This window comes from Syngnathus scovelli, chromosome 2 (genome assembly GCF_024217435.2).
Source record: "Syngnathus scovelli strain Florida chromosome 2, RoL_Ssco_1.2, whole genome shotgun sequence".
In the NCBI taxonomy this organism is placed as follows: Eukaryota; Metazoa; Chordata; class Actinopteri; order Syngnathiformes; family Syngnathidae; genus Syngnathus; species Syngnathus scovelli.
In genome coordinates this window covers 14,439,983-14,461,607 of record NC_090848.1, presented here as the reverse complement: position 1 = coordinate 14,461,607, position 21,625 = coordinate 14,439,983, and the positions used below count along the sequence as shown (strand labels likewise).

Sequence of the window (21,625 nt, the reverse complement as noted above, 5' to 3'; positions counted from 1 at the left end):
AAGTACTCACCATTTAAGGTCAATTACTTGAGTGGAGAGAGATGATTGCTGAAGGTTTGTGAACTGTCATAAGAATAGAAAAAAAACATCTTAATGGCAGGATATTAAAAGTTAAAACAATTGCACACTCACCATGATTTTGGAGCCAGATTACATCTTGTGCTTGGTGTTGGATGCTCTTCTTGTAATACACCAGATAGCATGGAAGTCAAACATCATCCCAGAATAACAAAGCAGGAAATTTATTTACTATCAGCACAATAACACATTTTTGTTTGGCTTGTCCCTTTCAGACTACAGGGTGGCATTAAAAAAAAAAAAAGAAAAGGTTAATACATAAAAATAAAAAGTTATTTACAAGCACCCAGATCATGCTTTTCAATTTAATGGAAGCAATAAATAATGTTTTGTTCTCAAATAATAATAACAACATAAATCACAGTAGGTCACAATAAGATCCAAGGGAACACAGAGAAGGTAAGCAAATAAATATATTGACAATATTAACAACATACAGTATTTAATGTCGTTATCCCTTCTTGTTGAAGCCAGTAAAAGGGATACTTTTTTTGTTATGGGTTTAGGTCAGTACCACATGAAAGGTGGCCAAAATAATCATGGCTCAGGGGGTGCGGGGGCAGCATAGAAAGATGTTGGGACCAGTTTAGCTCCAGATGCTGCGGGCTTGCTGACATCGGCCGCCTCCACTGCTTGACGCATAAACAAACGTGCCTTTTATGGCCACTCAATTGCTTTGCAAGTGTATAATTCTGAACTGCATTTAGAAGTCACAGTTTGCGGAGTGTGAATCAAGTCTCGAGTTAAGCAATAAAACTGGTGCTGCTTCTAACTGTTTCTTTTTTTTTCTTTTTAAAGAAACATTATGTGCATGAATAAATTAGCAAGACGTGTCGTATTTATTATATAGAGGCAAAACACCCACAATTGTTTAGAACTTAGGATTTGACGTTGCTGTTAAATGTGCCCATGTCACATGATGTCGATCTGCATTGGTTTGATGATAGCGGACATCCGTCAGGTGGTGGTGCCCCATCTAGGAGGTGAGCTTTGAGTAGCTGGGCGGGGAGAAGCGCCTACGCAGGTATTTGAGGATGTAGAGGGGCAGGCAGCTGACCAGCGTGATGGACGTCACCTTCCACAGGAACGACGGTGTGGTGATGAAGTACACATCTGAAAAACAAGAAACAACGATGAGGATTGGCCATTTTCCCTCAGCACACAGATATGATAGTAGAAACCCCTTAAAACATTATCATTAAAACGTAAACCATTTGATTCCTTTTGTGCACGTAGGAAGGATTGCGTTATTGCTAACCTTTCCATTCTGGAATACTATATATTTCCATGATTTGCTTTGGGTAGAAGTAGATTTAGATCGCCCATCCTCAAAATGTCAATGTGTTTAGCTTAATCCATCCATCCAACAAAGGGGAAAAGAAAAAAACCCTCCTTGGTTAGCACAATGGCTAACTGAAACGGGGCATGAAGGCCAACCTTTAAAATCTATTCCTATGCACCTAAATGAAGAAACGTGTTCCGAAAAAAATAAATAAAGGGTACACTTGACCGCATGCCAGCCATGACTTGCAGTGGTGGAGATCTCAGGCTCAAAACGGAGCTCCACAGCCCACATATAGTCTAAAATAAAAGCTAGTAACATTTTGGGTGTTACTCAGCGTGTCCACTCATCAGGAACCAACTATTGTGGTCGTTTGTTTGAAACACCTTGGTAACATTACTGCAGGGACAGCACACCATCTCGTGTATATGTAATGTAAAAAAAAAAAACAGTCCACCAATTTACCATTCGATTTGTTGTTGTAAGCTCAAAAATGAATTACGCTAATATAATCAATCTTAACTATGTGTGTGTATGACTGTGAATACAATGTCAAAGCAGGTTGCAAGTTCTGTTTCCAAGTCATGAAATACACTCCAGCACACTGAAGGCATCTCACCGATAAAGTCATGCAGAAAGACGAGCGACGCCACGTAACAGGCCAAGCTGAGGAGTTCGGCAACCATCATGAGCCAGTGCCACGTCTGGATGGTCAGCGCCACCATCAGCAGCTCGGTGAGGATGAGTGACGTGAAGGAGATGGCCACAATGTGGACAAACTCGGATTCGAAGAGCAGCAGGGCCCCGTACATGATGATGCTACCTGCGAGCACCAGAAAGTACATGTGGTTTTCATTTGATTGTTTTGGAACATTTTGGGTCCAGAACCTTTTTCTCATACAAATATTTACTATGACTTTTTCTGCCAACCAAAATTAATTCAATGCAAAAAGAGGCTAAGCTAAGCGACGCAATGTAATGTATATTGTCGCAACCTTACAACCAAAAATGGGGTTACAATGTGTGCAGTATTAAAAGATGGCAAATGTTTACCGACTACTTCTATTTCCAATTTATCAAGCGCAGAAATAAAACCAAACTTGTACAAAAACAAAATTCCAAGAAACTTGTAGAATTGAGTTTGAATGGTCCACGGCATTTAGCAAAAATATTATGAAAACAATATTTTAAGATTTGACTTTAACATACTTTTGGTAAAAAAGACAAAGTCAAACTGGCACATTAATGGATAAAATGACTGTCTTGGTGAGTTCTTACCTTGATAAATGCTTATTAAAACCCATATTAGAAAAGTCTTAAAGGACAGCGGTCTGCCCTGTAAAAAGAAAAACAATTACAAAATATTTACACACTGGTTTTGGTATTATCATAAATATTACATTTGTGCAAACATTTGTTAAATACCTTCAACAGGTCTTTGTATAACTCGGGATATAACATGGCCACCTCGGACTTGACGTCTTTGTCCAACACCAGGGAGAAGACGGGGAACATTGTGTAGATGGACGAGTAGCTGAAACATGTGCATCACTTATTGGTACGTGTTGTCACTTTGGCAGAAGGAAACATGGCGGCAACATGTGCGCTCACCCAATAATAAGGAATCCTTGGTAGAGCGGCACTGAAGCAAAATAGAAGACAGATGAGAAGACGGCCTGCGCAACAGAAGAGAGAAGTTGTTGAAGACATAGCAAACATGTGCACTTTTATTTATACAACACGTTTCATATACAAAGTAACTCGATCTACTTCACATAATTAAAACCACATTAAAAGGCATTTATGTGCAGCATAACAGCAATAAGCTACACGACAACAACCCAAAACACTGTAATGTGCCTGCGTGGCCAGTTATGCCAGCAACTGAACAAGAGGCTGAATCTTCCACGTGAACATTCTTGACTGAATTGCAGCACCGCCAAGCAACTAATTTTGGCGTGCGGGGTTGGCATGGCTGATGCAGCATTGAGCTGTCAAGTGCCACGCAGGGCTGCTCCCAGCTGTGGTTGTGGTTGTCCAGACATGTGGAGGAGAACCCCCCCCCCCCAAACACACACTCCCACTTGAGGCAGTGAGTCATAGGCTCGCCCTCCGTGGCGGCCCAAAGGTTGGACTGGAACACGGTAGTGGTGCTGTGGGGGCGCTCTGACTCATGACCACGCCTTCCTGCCCCACATTGGATGCTTACTCTTGGGTATGATTGTGTTATTTTCTCTCATTTTTGGCTGAAGAATATATCCGTGTAAAACACTTTTGAGTCATTTGAAATAATGATGTTTTTTTTAAATCACAGTTGTAAGTAAATATTTCTAGACCGTTATTCTTTTTTTCCCTCTAGGACAGGGGTGTCAAACTCATTTTTTTCACGGGCCCATTGTAGTCATAACTTCTTTCGGAGGGCCATTATGACTGTCAACCCAAATAAATGTATGAGCACCTCATATTATATACAGTAAAAGCTACAAAACTAATTGACAGATAAGTTGTTTTCAATTCAAACGAGTAAAAACTGGTCAAATATTTAAAAATAAAAAGGATATTATTAAAAGTGAAGACAATTTGCAATTCTAGTAATGACACACGAATTTGATGCACAATTTGTCTTCGCGGGCCACATAACGAAGTGGCGGGCCGTATCTGGCCCCTGGGCCTTGAGTTTGACACCCGTCCTCTAGGACATCAGGTTTTTATACTACTACTACTACTAATTTGTAATATATTTAGCAATATAGTGTAATAAGTGAATTAAGGGTTAGTTTCAGTAACAGGTGGAATTTTTCTTCTGAATTATCATAGCTATAAATTACAACACATAGTAAAACTCACTCGCCCAAAGTCAGCTGTGACTGGATCCAGCTCATCGCTGACCCCAAATACAAGTGCTATAAATGTATGAATGAATGAGTGCATTAGTGAAGTGTATCAGAACTAAAAGGGGGGGAAAAAAAGGACCAAAACATCAATTGTGGTCTTTCAAAGGTGGCCGATACCTGCATGGTGCTAATGCAAAGGCTCCTATGGATGACAAACTGGCTGAGGGCTGCCGAGCGCTTGTAGCTGTTTCGTCCGTGAACCATCAGGAGACGACCCAAATGTTTGAACTGAGTCACAGAGAAGTCTGCGGCCAATGAGGCCTGTTTGCCTTCCTGTCAAACACAAGGAACACAAGTAGGCCAGTGAGGACTTTGTCTACCTGAGGCGCCGCCAAGTACTCTAAAACAATGATTGTTTTTGTGCTCATGAAACAGTAAACAAAAACACACACATAAAAAAATCAGACTTGTTGCAGCTCAGAGCAATGAGATGTACAAATTCTGCGTACAACAAACATGGGTGCAATTCAGAACACTGCTGTTAAGAGATTTTTACCAGAAAAAAAAATATTGGATAATAGCAATACTGTTGTGTTTCTGGTATTTAGTCTGCCACTTCTTTGCATGTAAAATAAATCACAGACACAGACAACGTGAAAATGTTAGTGGACACGACTTCACATTATGTGAACGCGAAACGGATATTGACAGGAAAGGCGAACTTTGAGAGAGGTTTGCTCGCTAAGAGTCTCACTTTTCCCTCCACTCCCACGCCACAGTCGGCTTCCTGGATCATGCTGACATCGTTTCCTCCGTCCCCTAAGAGAAAACAAGAGCCATAGAGGTGTCAGGATTCACATCGACGGAGCTCCGATACGGCGGCTGCTGCTCAAGGCACGCCCTTAATTTGAGATCAGAACCCATCCATGTCTCACAGGCTAACAAAACTTGCATCATGTGAGCAGCCCTGTTCACCCCATCATGTGTTTAGAAGTGTCAAAATGAATCAATTAATTGACAACAAATTAATTATCAAAATTATTGTCTCTTATTTTAATAACAGAGTTTTGGTTTGGAGTCATATTTTTTCAATTTAAGATTGTTCAATTTTGATTTCAGGCACTTAAAATGAATAATTCTCTGATTTCTCTACTCCTTCATGAAAGCAGATGGATTTATCTTTTGTGTTTAGTCAAATGAAGACATTTGCAAACATCTGCTTTTACTTTAGAAAACAATGACCATCAATCCTGCTTGTGTGATATTGATGATGTTGTTAATGTTAATCACCAAATGAGAAACAAATAAAAAAATAAAAATAGTTGGTTAACGAACAGTAATCGGGGAAAATGTTTTTTTAATACGCTAACAAAAATAAAATTGCATCAGATTATTCGACTAAAACTTTTCTTTAAAGTGTTCAACCCCAAAGCAGGTCACATTCTACTTCATGAATACAACTAAATCCTTCAAGTATTTATATTTTACATCTGCCACGTCTGCGCTGTAGGCAGTGTTTGCACAATACATGTGATGTCAGTTGTCATAATAAAATAAATGACCACTTTATTCTCTTAATGGAAATACCAGATCTGTCAATTTGACCACTGTGCTTGAAAGGAAGCCCAAAAGTAGCATGGCACAAATCTATTAGTTTGGTATGCCTTTGATCATGAAAATTAAGAAAAATCTAATGAAAATAATGGATGTGAGATCATATCAGCTTGTCCAGTTGTGTTTGCTACGCACCGACAGCACAGGTGAGCTTGCCCGTCCGCTCCTGCAGCAGCCGGATGATCTGAGCCTTCTGGGTAGGAGCGCAGCGGCAGCATACCACGGCGGGACACTGACATGCCAGCTCCATGAACTCGTATTCGTAGTATTTGAGACAAACCTGCAGCATAGGTTTGCGTCGTCAGAAACGTTACCACGTTGTGTTAGCTTGATTACAAGACCATAGATTACCTCGAGCGAGTCCCCTGATATCACCAGAGCGCAGTCGTGTTTCCTCCTGAAGGCGTTAAGTTCCAGATGGGCCTCTCCTCGTGTGGTCACCTGTCATTTGAAGCAACCGCATTAACAACTGTGCTTGAGTGCACACATACACAAAAAGTTAACAGTCCTTGCTGGTGTACCTAACATGCCTTCTCATTAACTGGTTTATTGTTAGCTATGGGCAGTTAGTCTGGATAATTTCCAATTCTGTGTATTTTTACTTATTTTTTTTAATTAAGACTGGTTTATGTAAGATTTATAATAGTCCATCAGCTTCTGCTTCTTCAGTCAAATCACAATTTTTGCAGGAGCCCCATTAACAAATTCTCTGGACTCCACCCCGGTTTAAAATTTACAGCTTCGCAACCTGGATTTCGGCCAGTTAGACTGAGGAAACTGTGTCAGCTTCCAAATGAGACCGAAGACGAGCTCAAATTCATCCCTGACAGCCCGTGGAGTTAATCTGTCATGAAGAGTTACGTTAAGGCCAGAACATCCGCCAGCCGCTGACTTCTCAGACGTCAGCGCGCATCAGGCCTTTGGTGGCGACCAGGAAACTAATCCAGATGTGCGTGTCGCAGGCCCAGTCAGCACTCCCACAGTGTCCACTGGGGCTCAGGTTTTCAAGGCGTGCCAACCATTGTTATTCTCTTCCAGTAAGCACGGTTGTACGCAAACGCTAACCTTAAGTGGGCGGCCCTCTCTTGGAGGTGGCTTGGTGCCAGGCATTGCGTTGCGAGGGGACCATCAAAGCCAAAAAGCTGAAAAACAAATTAGGAAACGAGGCCTCGGCGTGTTCCCGGCGGGAGCGTTTTGCTCGTTCTCTCCTTCAATTTGCTCTCCTTGACAGTGGCTTGGATGCGTTCACCAGTGGGAAGTGATTGATGCTTTGTGGATGCTGGCTGGGCCGCTCAAGCGACCGAGCACTCGCTAACGGGCCTAGGAGGGGGGGCCGAGGGTTGACGTCTGACCGAGGGTGACCCACCCCGCTAGCATAATCTCCACACTTACTGGTCTGAAGATGTGGATGTCCTGATTGCGGGTAATCAGGTGGGCATTCTTGGCGGTGCATGTGGCTGTTTCCAGTTTGTCTCCTGTCAGCATCCAAACCTTTGCAGGAAGCAAATAACATGTTTGCATCAATACGTCATGTATTGACAGACAAACCATAAAAGTGGGTCAATAGCAACACATTGTTTCAATGTACGATGATGATGTTTAAAAAGAACATAGTGAAGCGCATTCAGGACCAAAAATATTATATTGAGAAAAAAATATTACATCCTTGCTGGTATGGGAAAAGGAACATTAGCGCTGATCTGGACAATTTGTTATTTTACATATTTTACATTTCCATTGATTAAAAAAGACATTCATGGTAATTTCATGATTAATGTATATTTTTAAAAACCTCATCAAGGCCACTCGTGTTTTGATTTGTCGTTTTATATAGAAATGTTGTCCACCTTGATGCCCGCATTGCGAAGGATCTCCAAGGTGGGCCTGACGTCGGCCTGCAGCTGGTCCTCCACACCAGTCAAACACAGGAGCTCCATCTCCATTTCCAGACTTTCAATCACCGTGGCAACCTTTAGGGAGCGGTCGTGCACGCTGAGCTTGGCCTGGACGTAGCGTGCCTGAAGGGAGTCACGGGGAAGACAGATTGAGTCGGATAAAGTGATTTATTTATTTTTTTTTCCTGGTAGCTGCAGTAGAAAAGAGAATGTCAGAAATATGAGCAGATGAGATGCATAAAAAAAAACACATGCAGACAGTTGGCTGAACTGAAAAAACAAAAAACATTCCAAATATTTCAGTTATAATTAAATATGCGACGTTTGCTCTTTCAAGCTGCTTCCAAAGCCACTTCAATGCGAATTGACGGCCCTCTTGTTGCCGCCATGGCTCCGCGGTCACTCACCAATGAGATAACGCAAAAACAATCCGCTGGTGACTCATACAGGAAATACAAAGTGTGTGTGCGTGTGTTTGTGACTCACTGCTGCCCACCATCTCAAACACACAATTATACAGTTCAGTAACTCAAGCCTGCGGGGGAGCGACCCCACCCTTCTCGAACAATGAGTGGGACGTGGGGTCACTAGGGAGTTCAAAGGTTAATCTAATCACCAAGCAACAATCGTATTTATTGGGACTGAACATCGAGACAAAAATACTAAACTTTTTGTGCTGCTGTTCTCATGGCAACCGTTTCAAAAGAAAACGATTAATCTTTGTTGTGTTGTACATTATGTTCACATTTTGGGGGCATAAACTTTTGAAAAGCAGGTTCTGGAGTGTAAATTCACACAAGCACATCATGTGCCCCATCGCGATGTACGAGTAGAACAAAAAAGGTCAGGCAAGTAAACTTGCGCTAAGGTCATGCACTATTGCTGGCTCAGAAATTCCATTGGAACGTAAACAAATGGTAAAATTGACACATTTTAAACTATGTGGTTTTTAAAACTGGGCTTGAAATGGAAAGCAACTGTGAGGCTAGCTTTGGACCCACAAAAATAAATAAAATAACGATTAAACTAATCAATAACTGCAGGGAATCAGTGTTTCACACTCACAAATGTACCTCAAAATCTTGATACTGCTCCTCAGTTAGGGACTTCTTGGAGACAACCAGGACTCGCAGACCTTCTCTTGCCATGTTCCCGCACTACATAACAATCAGGAGGTATCAAACACTCTTTTCCAATTTCATTTCAAGTACAGAGAACACCCCCACCCAAAAAAAAAAAAAGAATCAACCTTACAGCTGTGATGTCAAATGATGATGAAACCCCCACCCCAAATTTTATGCCACAGATGCCCTAAATTACCAGCATTGGTAATTAAGAAACATTTTTCTATGTTTATGTAATGAATAATACTCCATTATGCAAATTCTGACGCTTTAAATTACATTTTAAAACCCAAGAGCGATGGTTATTGCTATCTATATATTTTATAATTTACCATTTCTACAAAAACACTAAAGCACACATTACTATTGATCAAAACATCAATTCGAGTAATTTTCTTGTAATGCGGCGCTAGGAAAAAATATGTACTACACTAAGCTATTTGATGTGAAAAAAATGAATGTCCAAAAAAAAAAAAAAGTGACTACCTCTTCTTCCAGCCAATCATTATACTGGACGATACCAGCCATCACCACATCAGCACCCTTCATGTAGAACGTGATTTCTCCAGTCGATTCATCCTGCAATTGAATTATTATGATGTTTAATTTTATGAGTACCCACTGAAATGTGTTTTTCCAGTTGGAGAGTTTAATATGTTGTGAAATGCATGTGCCTCCTGCGTTTGAGCTGTCAAGAGCAGTAAGTCATCTGAACCATTTGCACATTTTAAGACCCCCGCCTCTTTGTTCCCATGCACAAACTCAAATTAATCTGTCATGTATTTTCTTCTTAAACCCACCCCAATGTGTCGCCTAGCAACAAACACAGCCCAAACTGACAGTAAAACCTTGGTCTGTTTCTGAACTTGCATTCAGGAAACATTCATGGAACAACAACAAGTATATTGGCACTCACTCGCACGATGATGCCCATCCTCTTGCTCTCATAGGTGAAGGGGAAAATTTGCAGGATGCTGAAATTCATTATTTGGCCAGTAGGGGTCCTGAGTTGCATGGAGGACTGATCTCTCCCCACCAGAGTGAGGCCAACGCTCTCTGTCCACTGCACCAGCGACACCTGCAGACAGCGAGTGGAAAATACCCTGCTTGAGGTTGGACTGACAGAAGACTATTGATCTAAATGCCATTGTGTCACATCAATGCTCCATTACTTGAAATATGAAGGGAACGGGTGCTCCAGCCTGAAGAGGCTCTTTGATATTTTGGTCACATTCAGCATTAATCAATGTCTGGAGCATTTGGAGCACTTAACGTTATTGATTATTGAAACTTCAGGGACGTTTTTGTAATTAAAATAATGTTTGGAGTGTCTCAAGGATAGCGGAGGCCAAGTACTTCCATTACTGAAGAGCATTTCAGAGAGAAAATAGGGGAGATTAATTAGACCACAACTTGCAAACCAGAAGTTGCATCAAACAACTAATCCATCAACCAATGTGTGACAGGCCTAATGGCAGAGTAGTCAAATACATAGAGCGGCAGAAAACAACACACGTGACAATATACACAATTAAAGCTATTTGAGTTAGACGGTCAGAGGCTATAATAATAAAAAATCCCTGTACGACGATACTTAACGATGAGAAACATCTATTGAACGTTCTCACCCAAACTTTAATGCAAGCGAATGTAAAAAAATATATATATATAAGTTCTTCGGTGACGGTGTGATCTAAACAGTTAAAGCACATGGCCAAGAAAGTGACATCATTGACCAGTACTCCTAAGATGAGCGGCACGAAACTGCCAGAGTTAAAATGTACATCCAACAGTCAATAATGTAAATTGGCACAATATTAAGACTTCCTTTCGGCAGCAGGGAAGCCAGTTTAACTTGCCGAGTTCTGGAATGCGCTTCATGCTACAAATTGCTCATTAACGTCACATACAAAGAGTCGAGTGGTGTCATTTCCTCCAAACAACAAATGTAGGTGGGCTTTTACAATGACAAAAGCAGTGACCCGTGAAATATGTGCTCAAAGGAAACCCAAAAGGGGATAAGTGCAAGAGGCTGGGGAGCACATAAAGGAAATCCGCATTTACGCTGCAGGATGTGGATCACGTTGAATTCAGCAGGTCACTTCCTGGTGTTCAAAGAATGCTCACCATGGAGGACATAAATGTGGGATGACATTTGGCTTGTGACACTTCGAGGAGGAAAGCAGCCGAGTGGAAAAGCCACGGCGACAAACACAGAATGGTCCAGGTTGATGGCGTTATAAAATTAATGTGGGGAAACATGCAAGCAAATCACTCAGCATGGCTGGACGTGTGAGAACATCTAACTCCTGGCTCAACCTGTGTGCTTTTCTTTTCTGAGGGGGACACAATGAAATGACGCATAGAGTGGAATCTCCTTACAAAGTTGGAGTCAACGTCATGACTTTGCACATCAGAGGCTAGACATCTTCACAGGATGTAAAGGAAATTCACTAGAACAGATGGGATCGTGTCTCGGTAGTACCTCATCGGGGCTGGCGGCCTGGTACACCCTGCAGGTGTCTTCATAGTGCTGCTCTGCCTCGGCCTGGTCCGTCACGCCGTTGGACTCGTATGTCGGAGTCACGTTGTGCACTAACGCGATGGCTTTCACCGCCTCGTGAACTCTACTGCTGATGGTCTTACGAACTTTTGTGGCCGCGGGGGTCCTGGAGGCCGGAAAGTCATGAGTGGGCTGAGGAGCACACACAGGCCACAGATGAGGACAGATGAGATTATCATGATATATGCAATCTAGAGATGGGCACCATTTATTGATTTTCGACTGATTGAGTTTAAAGAGGCAATTTGGTGGCTTAAAATTTCATATCAATGATGGTTTGTTGATTTGATTAAATATGCAATGTTTATCTCTACAGCCCGTTTGATTAAAAAAAAAAAAAAAATCAATTGTTTCACTCATTCCCTCACTCAGGCCATTATGCAACTCAAAAAGTCAAAATGTAATCATTGGAGTCAGAGCGCTACACAAGAATACGCACATGTTTTCAACTAACTAGCCATGTTTTTAATGAACTATGCTTTTGTACTGAGGCCTTTCTATTATTAGCCATTCTGCACGTTGCAGAGGTTAATGGCAACGTCATTTAACATGTTGGGGCAGCGCATGGCTTTTGGGTTAATCCTGTTTCCTGCTTCACTAACCTCTGGTGTCAAGGGGGACAAAGCCTATGATCAGAGGTCAGGAAGAATTGAGAGGTACAAACAATCACAAATTGTTGTTGCTTTAAAAAAAAAAGTGCGTCCTCATTCTCTGTTGGCTCCTGATAGTCAAGCAATAATGTTCTGTCACTTTCCATGTTTTGTACCTGTGTGTAGGCACTGAACACATGGCTCTGCACTTCATCCATGGAGTCCATCCCGTATGCCACTGTCCCGAGGTGGAGGCGGCGAAACACCATCTCATTTTGAGTGAGCGTTCCTGCCATTCAAATAGTCACAGTCATTAAATTCTACTAAACGTGGGCCTGAATAAAGCATAAAATGTGTGATCAGTAAGGTTTCTGCTTCAATTTTTTTCACTGATGCTGATCTGATTTAAATGACCGTTTCTTCTCCTATCCAACCTGTTTTGTCAGTCAGCAAGTAGGAGATGCGGCCCAGCTGTTCGGGTATGGTGCTGGCTCTCACCACCGTGCCGGGTATCTTGGAGTCCTTTTTGATCATCCAACTGAAGACCATCTTTCCCATATCCAGATTGACCCGCAAACTATGGAAGAACAAGAGAGTGCACACAATGAAATAAAGCCACATGTATAGCATAACTGCAGCGCCACAATGTGGAGGGTTTTATGTCCCACCTGATGGGCACGATGTTGGAAAAGAGTAGTAGGAAGCGCAGGATTTGCAGGTACCAGCGTCCTGCAAAGTGCTGCAGGGCCACCATGACCAGAGACACTACCACCAATGCCCCAAACAGGATCTTAGTCAGGCAGTTCACTTCAAGGTCAAACAAGCCCACCTGACATGAACACAACAAATAGCCCAATTAAATGTCGCGATTCAATTTGCAATACATTCCGTACTGTAATTAGTCACAATGATCACAGAGGATATTTTCCAAGTGCAATATGCAACAATTTTTATGTTCAACACATACAAGACTGTCATTTGCATGCCTGGTTTCAGCAAACCTACCTTGTGCCTTGGGTTGGATGTGTTCATGACGCTACGCAGCTCTTTGCCGGTATAGATAACAAGCCCCACTACCGTGCCTGTCACACGGGAACCACAGTCATTCCAATAACCAATGTTAAAATAAAGATCATTCTTCCAAACCAAACCACTCAGCACCTAGTTTCACATCTTTCAGTAGCTTACCTGAGGCAACCACCGTGCTGGCCCATAGAGTATTCTCAATGCTGAGGCTTTCGTTGATGGGAGGGTCACCATCTTCCTGTAAAAGATGAGATGTTGAGGAAGGTCCTTACATTTCTGAAGTCATGTTTCCACCAAGTATTTTTCTTCAATAAAGACTAAAAAAAAGTTACGTTATTTAAACCATAGTAACTTATTATAACTATAATAATGATTATTAATTTTATATTTACTGGTAATAAGGGTAAGCTGTTAAACAGAACATTTCCCTGATGAAGTAACACATCATGAGTTAACACAAATCGAAACCTGTTTGCTTCTTAGGACCAGATCATTTTGCACACACCCTGGTGAAAGTTCCAATAAAGTTATGGATGTCGATGTTTGGCTCTTCTGCGTATACGTAGGATCGAATCTGTAGAAGGTCCTACAAGACATCGACAACGTTATTTAGGAGTTGGACATTCATGTTAATTAACGCTATAGTTCGCGTGACTTTTGTAAAGTTTTGGAGCGTGGGAATTTTGGTCCATCGCTATTCATGTACTCACTGAGGCGGTCGGCAGCCTCTGCGTGCATGCCACAGGGAGGCGCAGCTTCCAGTCTGTCTCCCCATCCAGTTGATCAGTGCGAAGGAAGCAGGAGCCTGAGCATGAGAAGACAAAACCTTATGCCCCATAGAAACACTTCCACCATTCGGGGGTGACAACAGACAAGTGTCAAGAAGTGACATCTCAATTCATGATCTGTGAGCCAAAACAAGTAACACAAAGTCTATTAGAGCAGCCATCTGTAAGAAAAAATATGTGGCTGTTTTTTTTAAATAACATTGGGAGTTTTGCTGACTAGGTTTGGCCACAGTAACTAGTGGGACAGAAACCTGACACCCTGCCACCAAATTTAGTCACTTGAGTCATGTGGCACAAAAAAAAAAAGCCCAGTCCTGACTCGGGATCTTCATAATAGACCTAATGGTGTCCACATGGAAGGGAGATACCGCACACTATTTCCAGGAAAACAAATCGGCTGTATTCATTTTCCTGGCCATAAAGTCATAACAACATGCAACCTTGGACATAATTAAAGACACATATGTTGTTGTTGCATTAGTCAAACTTAATCCACATGTGATCAGTCAAATGAGGTGCTTTTGTGTAGTGGAACCTTTAAAGTTTAGGTAAACAGAAAGATAGCAGTCTTATTTTTGGGCTTTCTTGTAGATTATTATTATTATTTTTTTAAAAAGTAGCATCAGCAAGGCCGCCCAAATTTCATAAGATCACAATGTATAAATGTGTTTGGTTTTTCTTTGGCATTCTTATGGCAATCATTCCAAAAAGACGAATTAGGTCAATAGGTATTCAGAGATAAAAGTCAGAACAGAAGCACCAGTATATAAAATAAAATAAAAATTAAAAAAAAGCTGCATGAAAACACTAAATAAATAAATATGTATGTATGTATTATACTGTATTGTCTAAAAGTGCCTGTTCGTGTAGTTTGTTAAGTGTGTTTAAGTTATGATAAGTTTGATCATGGACCAGCTCATTCCCATTTGCACAATTTTGGAAACGTATCTAAATCTGAAGGATTTCCATCAACCGTGGCCCTGGAATGTATTGTGTTACAACTTAGTTCCACTGTATGGAAATTATTCCAGTTTTGATTGGGTTTGCACAATTTCATTTGCAAGACTAGCATGAGGAGAGGAGAGGTCAATGTTTGGTCTACCTCACGTGAATGTATAACTGGAAGCAGCAACCCCACCCACCCCCCTGCTTCCAACCACGCCGGCTTTGACTGATAGTATAGTACTGGACCCAATTACAATTTAGACATTATAGGACTTCCTGTCCAGGCTCAGGGCTAATCCCTGCACCTCAGCGCCTTTTTTAAACAAGTCATTTCCCCAGCCAGATCTGGATGAATGACCAGCAGATGTTTACCATTTCTCTCTGAGGTCCTTAAAAAGATCATGTCAGCAGGAACACGCTGGTTCTACAAAGAGAGGCAGAAAGAAAAACATCACTTCCAACATCACTTCCTGCTCCTTCACCCCACCCACCTTCCTTCTGCTTTTAAAATGTTTAAATTATCACGTCGCATGTGGCACATTAGTAACATAGCCCCAAAATCTCAACACGGTTCTTCTGGATCACAGAGGCATATTCTCCAAGACGTAATATTAAATCAGTCGGACATGTTGGCGGGCAACATGTGTGACCTTTCCTTCGGCCAATCATTCAGAAAGACGCTCTTCATTGGAAACTGAAGTACGCCTCTTATATTTCGTGTGCAAAACACCTCAATGGAGCTGCCATAGCCACACTTTTAATTTTAATGGAAAGGGACTAGATATACTGAGCAGACCTAAAAATGAAGTCAAAATGTACATCAATTTGCTTGGATTAATTGATAAGCATTATGTGAGAGATTTTTCCATTCTTGCCGTGCGGAAGCATTTTCAACAAACCTTTTCCACAATTATAAGATCCCCCACTTGAATGTTGCTGCTTTTGATCTTTGCTGTGCCTAACAGGGAAGAGAAAAATACAGAAGACATTGAGGTAAAACCGTCAAACACGTCAAATGTTTCTATCATTAAAATATGGTTTAGAGTAAACAGCAAAAATGTCTCAGATATCAATTGTAGGAGTGCCAGCTGCTTTCCCGCACGCTAACGTTTGGGAGAAGTAATTTTCCATGCAGATCTGAAGGAATGCTGGGGGAGTTGAGCCTTTCTCTCTCATTCCATTTGGAATTAACAGGCAAATTTGTTTGGAGGAGATCACTGACCCCTGACCTCTGCCGTGACCTCCGGCCAATGCATATGCAAGACATTAAGGCACATATAATATCGCTATGCGTCATGGGAATTCACAGTTCTTCTTTGTCCCATTGTGACGACGGCGTTTCTGCTATGACGTGCAAACAATTGCATTATATCAGAACTTAAAATAATTGTGATTGTAAGCAACGTGTCATCCACATTTTGGAGACTGGAGCAAAACAAGTGTGTACAGGGGGCCGCTATCATGGAAGCGGGCGGTCATTAGGTTTACGGCTAAAACAAGCTGCCACATCAAAGTGGCCGAGTGATGGAAACCACGAAAGTTTTTTTGCTTTTTTTTTTTATTGTCGCTCACACTTCATACCATGGCCTTGTATACTCATTTTATGTCTCTGCTTTGAATTACACACCGTTTCCCCTCAGAGCCAGTAAGCTTCAACATGGCCACTCCTTTACATTTAATAGATGTTGAAATGTAGGAAAGGTGACTCAGGTGGCAACATGGCTGCAAACATGAGCAATTTTACTCTCCGGAATCTGTCATAAGTTCCTGTGGAACTATCTTCTAAACCTGTACTGTGTATTTGAAAGCAAACTTCAAAGCCTCCATTAGGACATTTTGGTTTAAATACCAATGCAAACATCTGAAAATACTTATTTTATTGTTTATTATTTCATTGTAGTATGTTTCTGTACACTTGTTTATTTTGTTAAGTGATCCAAAATATACGTATGAACCTAACTGTCCAAATCTTAAGTTTAGTTAGTCATTGTGGTATGCAACACATTAGTAAGCTTGCACGGGGGTGGAGCTTGACATTTTGCTATCCTGTGATTGGTCAAACGAGAATTATCTGCCTTCTCCAGCATTACAATGGAAGGTATTGAATGTCAAGAAAACACTTAAGTAGAGTGGTTGATAAAAATGAAAAAATATATATGCTTGTCTGTAAGAAAACATAAGATATGATAACATCAGAAGCTTTTGTAGTTCTGGACTTAAAGATGTATGAAAAAAAAAAGTCAATAGTAATTTGATACTTATTTTCTGATGGTTTTAATGCAATTTTGCAACATCAGACTGATGTCAGAAGCAGAGGACATGACCATTTCCCCACATGTATTCAGACACACTATTTTTATTGCAGTAATGACCAATTGGAAGTACTGAAATCAGCTTGAGAACAAATCAATAAATGCTCAAAATGTCTTTAAATTGAAAAAGTATATCCTCATTCTGTGGATGATTGTGGATTTTGCCTATATGTGAAACATCTCCATGTTTTTTCTTCAATAAGTAAAAATATTGAAGATGGATAAATGAGATCCGGAGATTTACTTAAAAGAAATTTTGGGGAAAAAATAAATTGGGAATAAAAGGTCTTGGCACTTTGAAACTTGACGATTGATTAATTTCCCAATCCTACGCGACCTGACTTTATGGGCATCCCATGCTTACCTCTCATTGACAGCTTGCTGTAGATCTGCGAGTTCACCTCTTTGTCTCGAATATAGCATCTTATTTCATCAACGGCCTCTCGCATGATGGTGATGGTCAAGACCAGACCCTGTTAAATGAAATTAAACAATCACATCGTCGGAAAGGTGACTTATTGACTAAGGGCACATACCAAAGGGACCCAGTAGGTGTAGAGATCACCCAAGCGTAGCTCCTCCACAAACTGAGAGCAGGCCAGCAACAAGAAGTACAAGTTGAAGAAGTACTTGAACTGATTGAAAAGCACCTGTTGGGGGAGAAGACAGACAGACACAAAATCCTAATAAGAGAACGAGATAATCAAGTACGGTATTTAGGGTGGCTTTCGCTTTACAATCCAGTCTGAAGATCCTCATAGGAATACTGAACGGGGATTTCCATCTGCTTTGGTGAAAATACCGACAACTTGTTGTGAGGGAGAGTTGCAGTTACAATAAGAGCCACTAGAGGGCAGAATGATTAGAACAGGGGCCAAGGCTTATACATCTGGTACTGTACAGTTGTTGTTTTATAAGGAGGTGGCTGTCTTCCATTTATGTAGTAATTTATTTATGCAATAGCCCCACGTGCATTTGTAGCTAGTAAAAAAAAGTATGAATTTTTGCCAGGGAAAATACAGTGCCACTCATACTCGTGTATAAATGTTTAGTGGTGGTCAGAGAGGATAAGAAGACCATTTGCACATGGAGACATTAAATCATTTCAATACCTAAAACATCTTACTGAAATGAATTGTGTCCTGAGATTCAACTGTATGTAAGTCTCAGAAATGCCCAGAGCAGACTACAAAAATGTGTCACTTCCTGTCTAGGAACGAGAGCCGCAGCCTTAACCAGTATCATAGTCACATTTAACACTCAAGTTACAACCTCATTCAATTCCATTGCCACCAATGTGAGAGATTACTAAAGCTGGGTGCAGGCAAAGAGACCAAATGCTAAAACACACAACAACAAACTTAAAAAGTTCCACTTTGCATTGCAAAAGCCATCTGCTCTTTTGTTTGACAAACAATAACGACTTTCACCAACCTACTGAAGATCCTATCCTAAGACAGCTGAATAGAAAGCAAATGTTCATGCAAAACACAAAACAATCAGAAGTGAAAACAGCACAGCAAGCCCCCATCCTTAGACTCACGTCAAATAAATATGCAGACAAATGGGATGTAACATTTGCAAAGTCATAGTTACATTTGCTGCACTTAATAACTGGCTTAAATGCAAACACGCAACATAAGAATCCAAAATCTTGTAAACTTACATATATATTAGTTATTTGATAATAGGAGACAAGGTGCCCTCCTGAGCTGGTTTGTTGTTGTCTGATACAAATAATCATCCGACTTCTGAATTATATATATATATATGGTTGTTGGGAAGTGAAATAGAATGGTGACATTTGAGTGAAACTAACCCCTGGCAGGAAAGTGAAGAAGTTGTACTTCTGGTTGTTGATGACATTCCGGGGGTACCTCTGCTCCCGCTTTTCTGGATGGCCGAGCCACACCGTGCGGGGACGGAAATCGCACATGCCACAACATTTGGACCACGGGCAGCACCTGAAACAAAGGGGGAAGTTAAAAATAACCTGCCAACAATTCAACTGACACAAGATGATACAAACCCAGCCACAAATAGTAGATTTTCATTCATTCAAGACACCAAAACATCAATTTAAAATATTTAAAGACACTGATAAGCACTAAGTTGAGTTAAATATGCAGTTTTACAGCTAATTCACAAAACACTCACCCCACGCCCTTAATGGCGACTTTGTCTTTTTTGTACATTCTTGTTTTGCATATCATCTACATCAATGTTTCGTAACACTTCTTTGTATTCAGTTTTAAAGCATGACTTCCTCCATTTGAATGCTGTTTTGAGTCCACCACAGGCAAAAAGCCGTCAGCCAACTACAGTGGCGCCTTGATAGATGTTTAATTCGTTCTGTGAGCAAGCTTGTAACTCAAAACTTTTGTATTTCAAATCATTCCTCCCCAATGAAATGAATTTAAATTCCATTCATCTGTTCTCCAAAATAACCCAAAATGTCAATATGGCACTATTTAATATTGTTCTTTAAAAAGCATACGGTAATGACATAACACAACAGAATGGCAATAAATAATATTTGCTTTGCTTATGACACAGACATGCTTCTTCTGGTGTGTGTTTTATTTCAAAAATACTTTTAGAAAAATTGTAGTCGAGAAAAATGTACTTGTGTGTATGTGTTTCAACTTAAGAATTGCTCCTAATGTATTCGCCATCACATCTTGAGTTAATGTGTGGCCACAAACATAAACCGCACAGATGGTTCAACTGCATGTCCATAAAGAGAAAAAAAACTGTGGTTTCATCAGGAAATGGATGACCACTCCTAAAGTTCAAACCAGGCCTACATTCCATACGAATGAACTCAGTGACCTTGTGATTAATTAATAACTACACTGTGAGTTATAAACCCAGGACAAAAAAAAATACTGTGAAACCCAATTTTGAATCTAAACAAAATATCTAGGGAGGATATGCTGTTCAAAATAGCACAAAAGATTATGAGTATCATATAAGACATCAAGGCTACCTGCACTGGAATTCAAGTCAGCGAGTATCATAGCAAATAAAAGAATCCCTCTTTTCTTTGTCCTTTTGTTTTTTCTTAAAAACCCTGTAATGTGAATTCAGAGATTTGTATTACTATCTTGTATGTCTAATTTAAACGAATGCAAATGAAAATAAGAAATTGAAAATTTGACCATTCCCGCTCCATGGTTCCTTTAAATTACTCTTTTGAAAATAAATTGTGTTAAAAAAAAAAGAAATTCGAGCAATTTTGGATTTGACATCATCATTGGATGTCCATCTGAAGCAAAAAACTGATTGAATTCCTTGTTTTGTAATAAGGTTTCATGTCCTGTCATCATGCGATTGAGAAATGTTTTAACCCCGCAGCATTTCCATAATCTTTTGGAAAATATTCATAGGTGGTTCCCATCATTGATTTTGACATCCAATGATGACGTCATTCCTCCCAATTGCTGACAGGAAGCAGATACAAACAAACAAACACACAAACAAACAAACAACATTTTGTAAATAAGAGTATTTTAACTACATTGTTGACATTTCTGGGGGAAAAAAATAAACAACAAGTTGGGTAAATTGAAAATGGCCAATTAGTTTGCGACTGCGTCTCGTATTTAAGTCACGGATGTGTCATTTTAAAAATTGCAGGTATTAATAAAATATATACATAACATGCATCAATAATTGCAAATCGAAGCCCTCTTCAGTATATAGATTTGTTTTCTATTGATGTCATCGTTCAGTGTCATGATCTGACGGTGGTTGTGTTCAATGGATGGCATCACTTTGAGACCTTTCAAAACGCCTCTCCATCAATCTGCACTAGGCCTGTCATCCATTTAAATTAGTTAGCGTAAAATCATGTTAATAAGTAAACTTTTTGAGTGGAAAAAGCATTGCTCGGGGCCTGCATGTGGGTTGCGTTTGCACTGCGACGAAAAGGCAAATATTGACGTCGTCTTCAAGTGCACTTGCTGCACGCTCTCCCCGGAACAAGGATGTAAGCTATATAAGCTAAAGCTAAAGCTAGCTGCTAAACAGCCACATTAGGACAACACTCTTTACCTGATATATATATATTAAAAACATAGCTATAATCTATACTGCCAATCGTTTAGCAACCCGGAATTTGTACATTGTCCCTCCCCGCTGACAACACAAAGCAATCGTTTGTCTTCAATGAAGATGGCTGCAAATGAAAGCGACAGGGCTGCCAAAATGAACGCGTGTGTCATTTCAACGATCCTTACCCATGTCTGTGTTTGCTGTTGTTTCTCTTGGGCCGCCGGACAGGCTGCAGGGGAATATTGTCGGTCATTCCGGAGAACAGCCGCCGCGGGCACGCAGCCTGGCTGGGGCGGTTCCGAGCTGAGGCTCTCTGGGTGGAGGCTGTCACTTGCACCGTGCCGCTGTCAGAGAGCCGGGGTGGGACACACTAAGCAGAAAATGGGGGAGGAAAAACAACGGGTGGGAGACAATAAACAGAACAAGGGGGAGGAAAAAAAATAAGACTTTGTAAGATGACAGATTCTGAGCTCCGTATTCATTATAGATGTTTACAATTACTTGAGTGTGCATATATG

General features: G+C 40.7%; 1 protein-coding gene across 1 annotated transcript; it reads right to left on the bottom strand.

The window, feature by feature from the left end:
- Positions 1-226: 226 nt before the first annotated feature.
- LOC125988099 (probable phospholipid-transporting ATPase IIA) lies at positions 227-21,466 on the bottom strand. Its single transcript, XM_049752911.2, has 28 exons — positions 21,293-21,466; positions 18,871-19,015; positions 17,588-17,701; positions 17,416-17,524; positions 15,639-15,697; positions 15,112-15,163; positions 13,717-13,811; positions 13,512-13,592; positions 13,169-13,244; positions 12,986-13,062; positions 12,649-12,809; positions 12,415-12,557; positions 12,157-12,269; positions 11,313-11,522; positions 9,744-9,905; positions 9,314-9,406; positions 8,777-8,860; positions 7,656-7,826; positions 7,201-7,299; positions 6,160-6,249; positions 5,944-6,088; positions 4,949-5,013; positions 4,372-4,527; positions 2,972-3,036; positions 2,786-2,894; positions 2,639-2,696; positions 1,980-2,183; positions 227-1,191 (listed from the first exon to the last, which is right to left on the bottom strand). The coding sequence occupies exons 1-28, from the start codon at positions 21,358-21,360 to the stop codon at positions 1,055-1,057; spliced, it is 3,141 nt and encodes a 1,046-aa protein (XP_049608868.1). The 5' UTR covers positions 21,361-21,466; the 3' UTR covers positions 227-1,054.
- Positions 21,467-21,625: the final 159 nt, after the last annotated feature.

Coding starts and splice junctions, on each gene's coding strand:
- LOC125988099 (XM_049752911.2), bottom strand. CDS start 21,360: ATGACCGACAATATTCCCCTGCAGCCTGTCCGGCGGCCCAAGAGAAAC. Junction 17,525..17,587: donor ACACCTACTGGGTCCCTTTG/GTATGTGCCCTT, acceptor TTCATTTAACAG/GGTCTGGTCTTGACCATCAC. Junction 13,245..13,511: donor TTATTGGAACTTTCACCAGG/GTGTGTGCAAAA, acceptor CATCTTTTACAG/GAAGATGGTGACCCTCCCAT.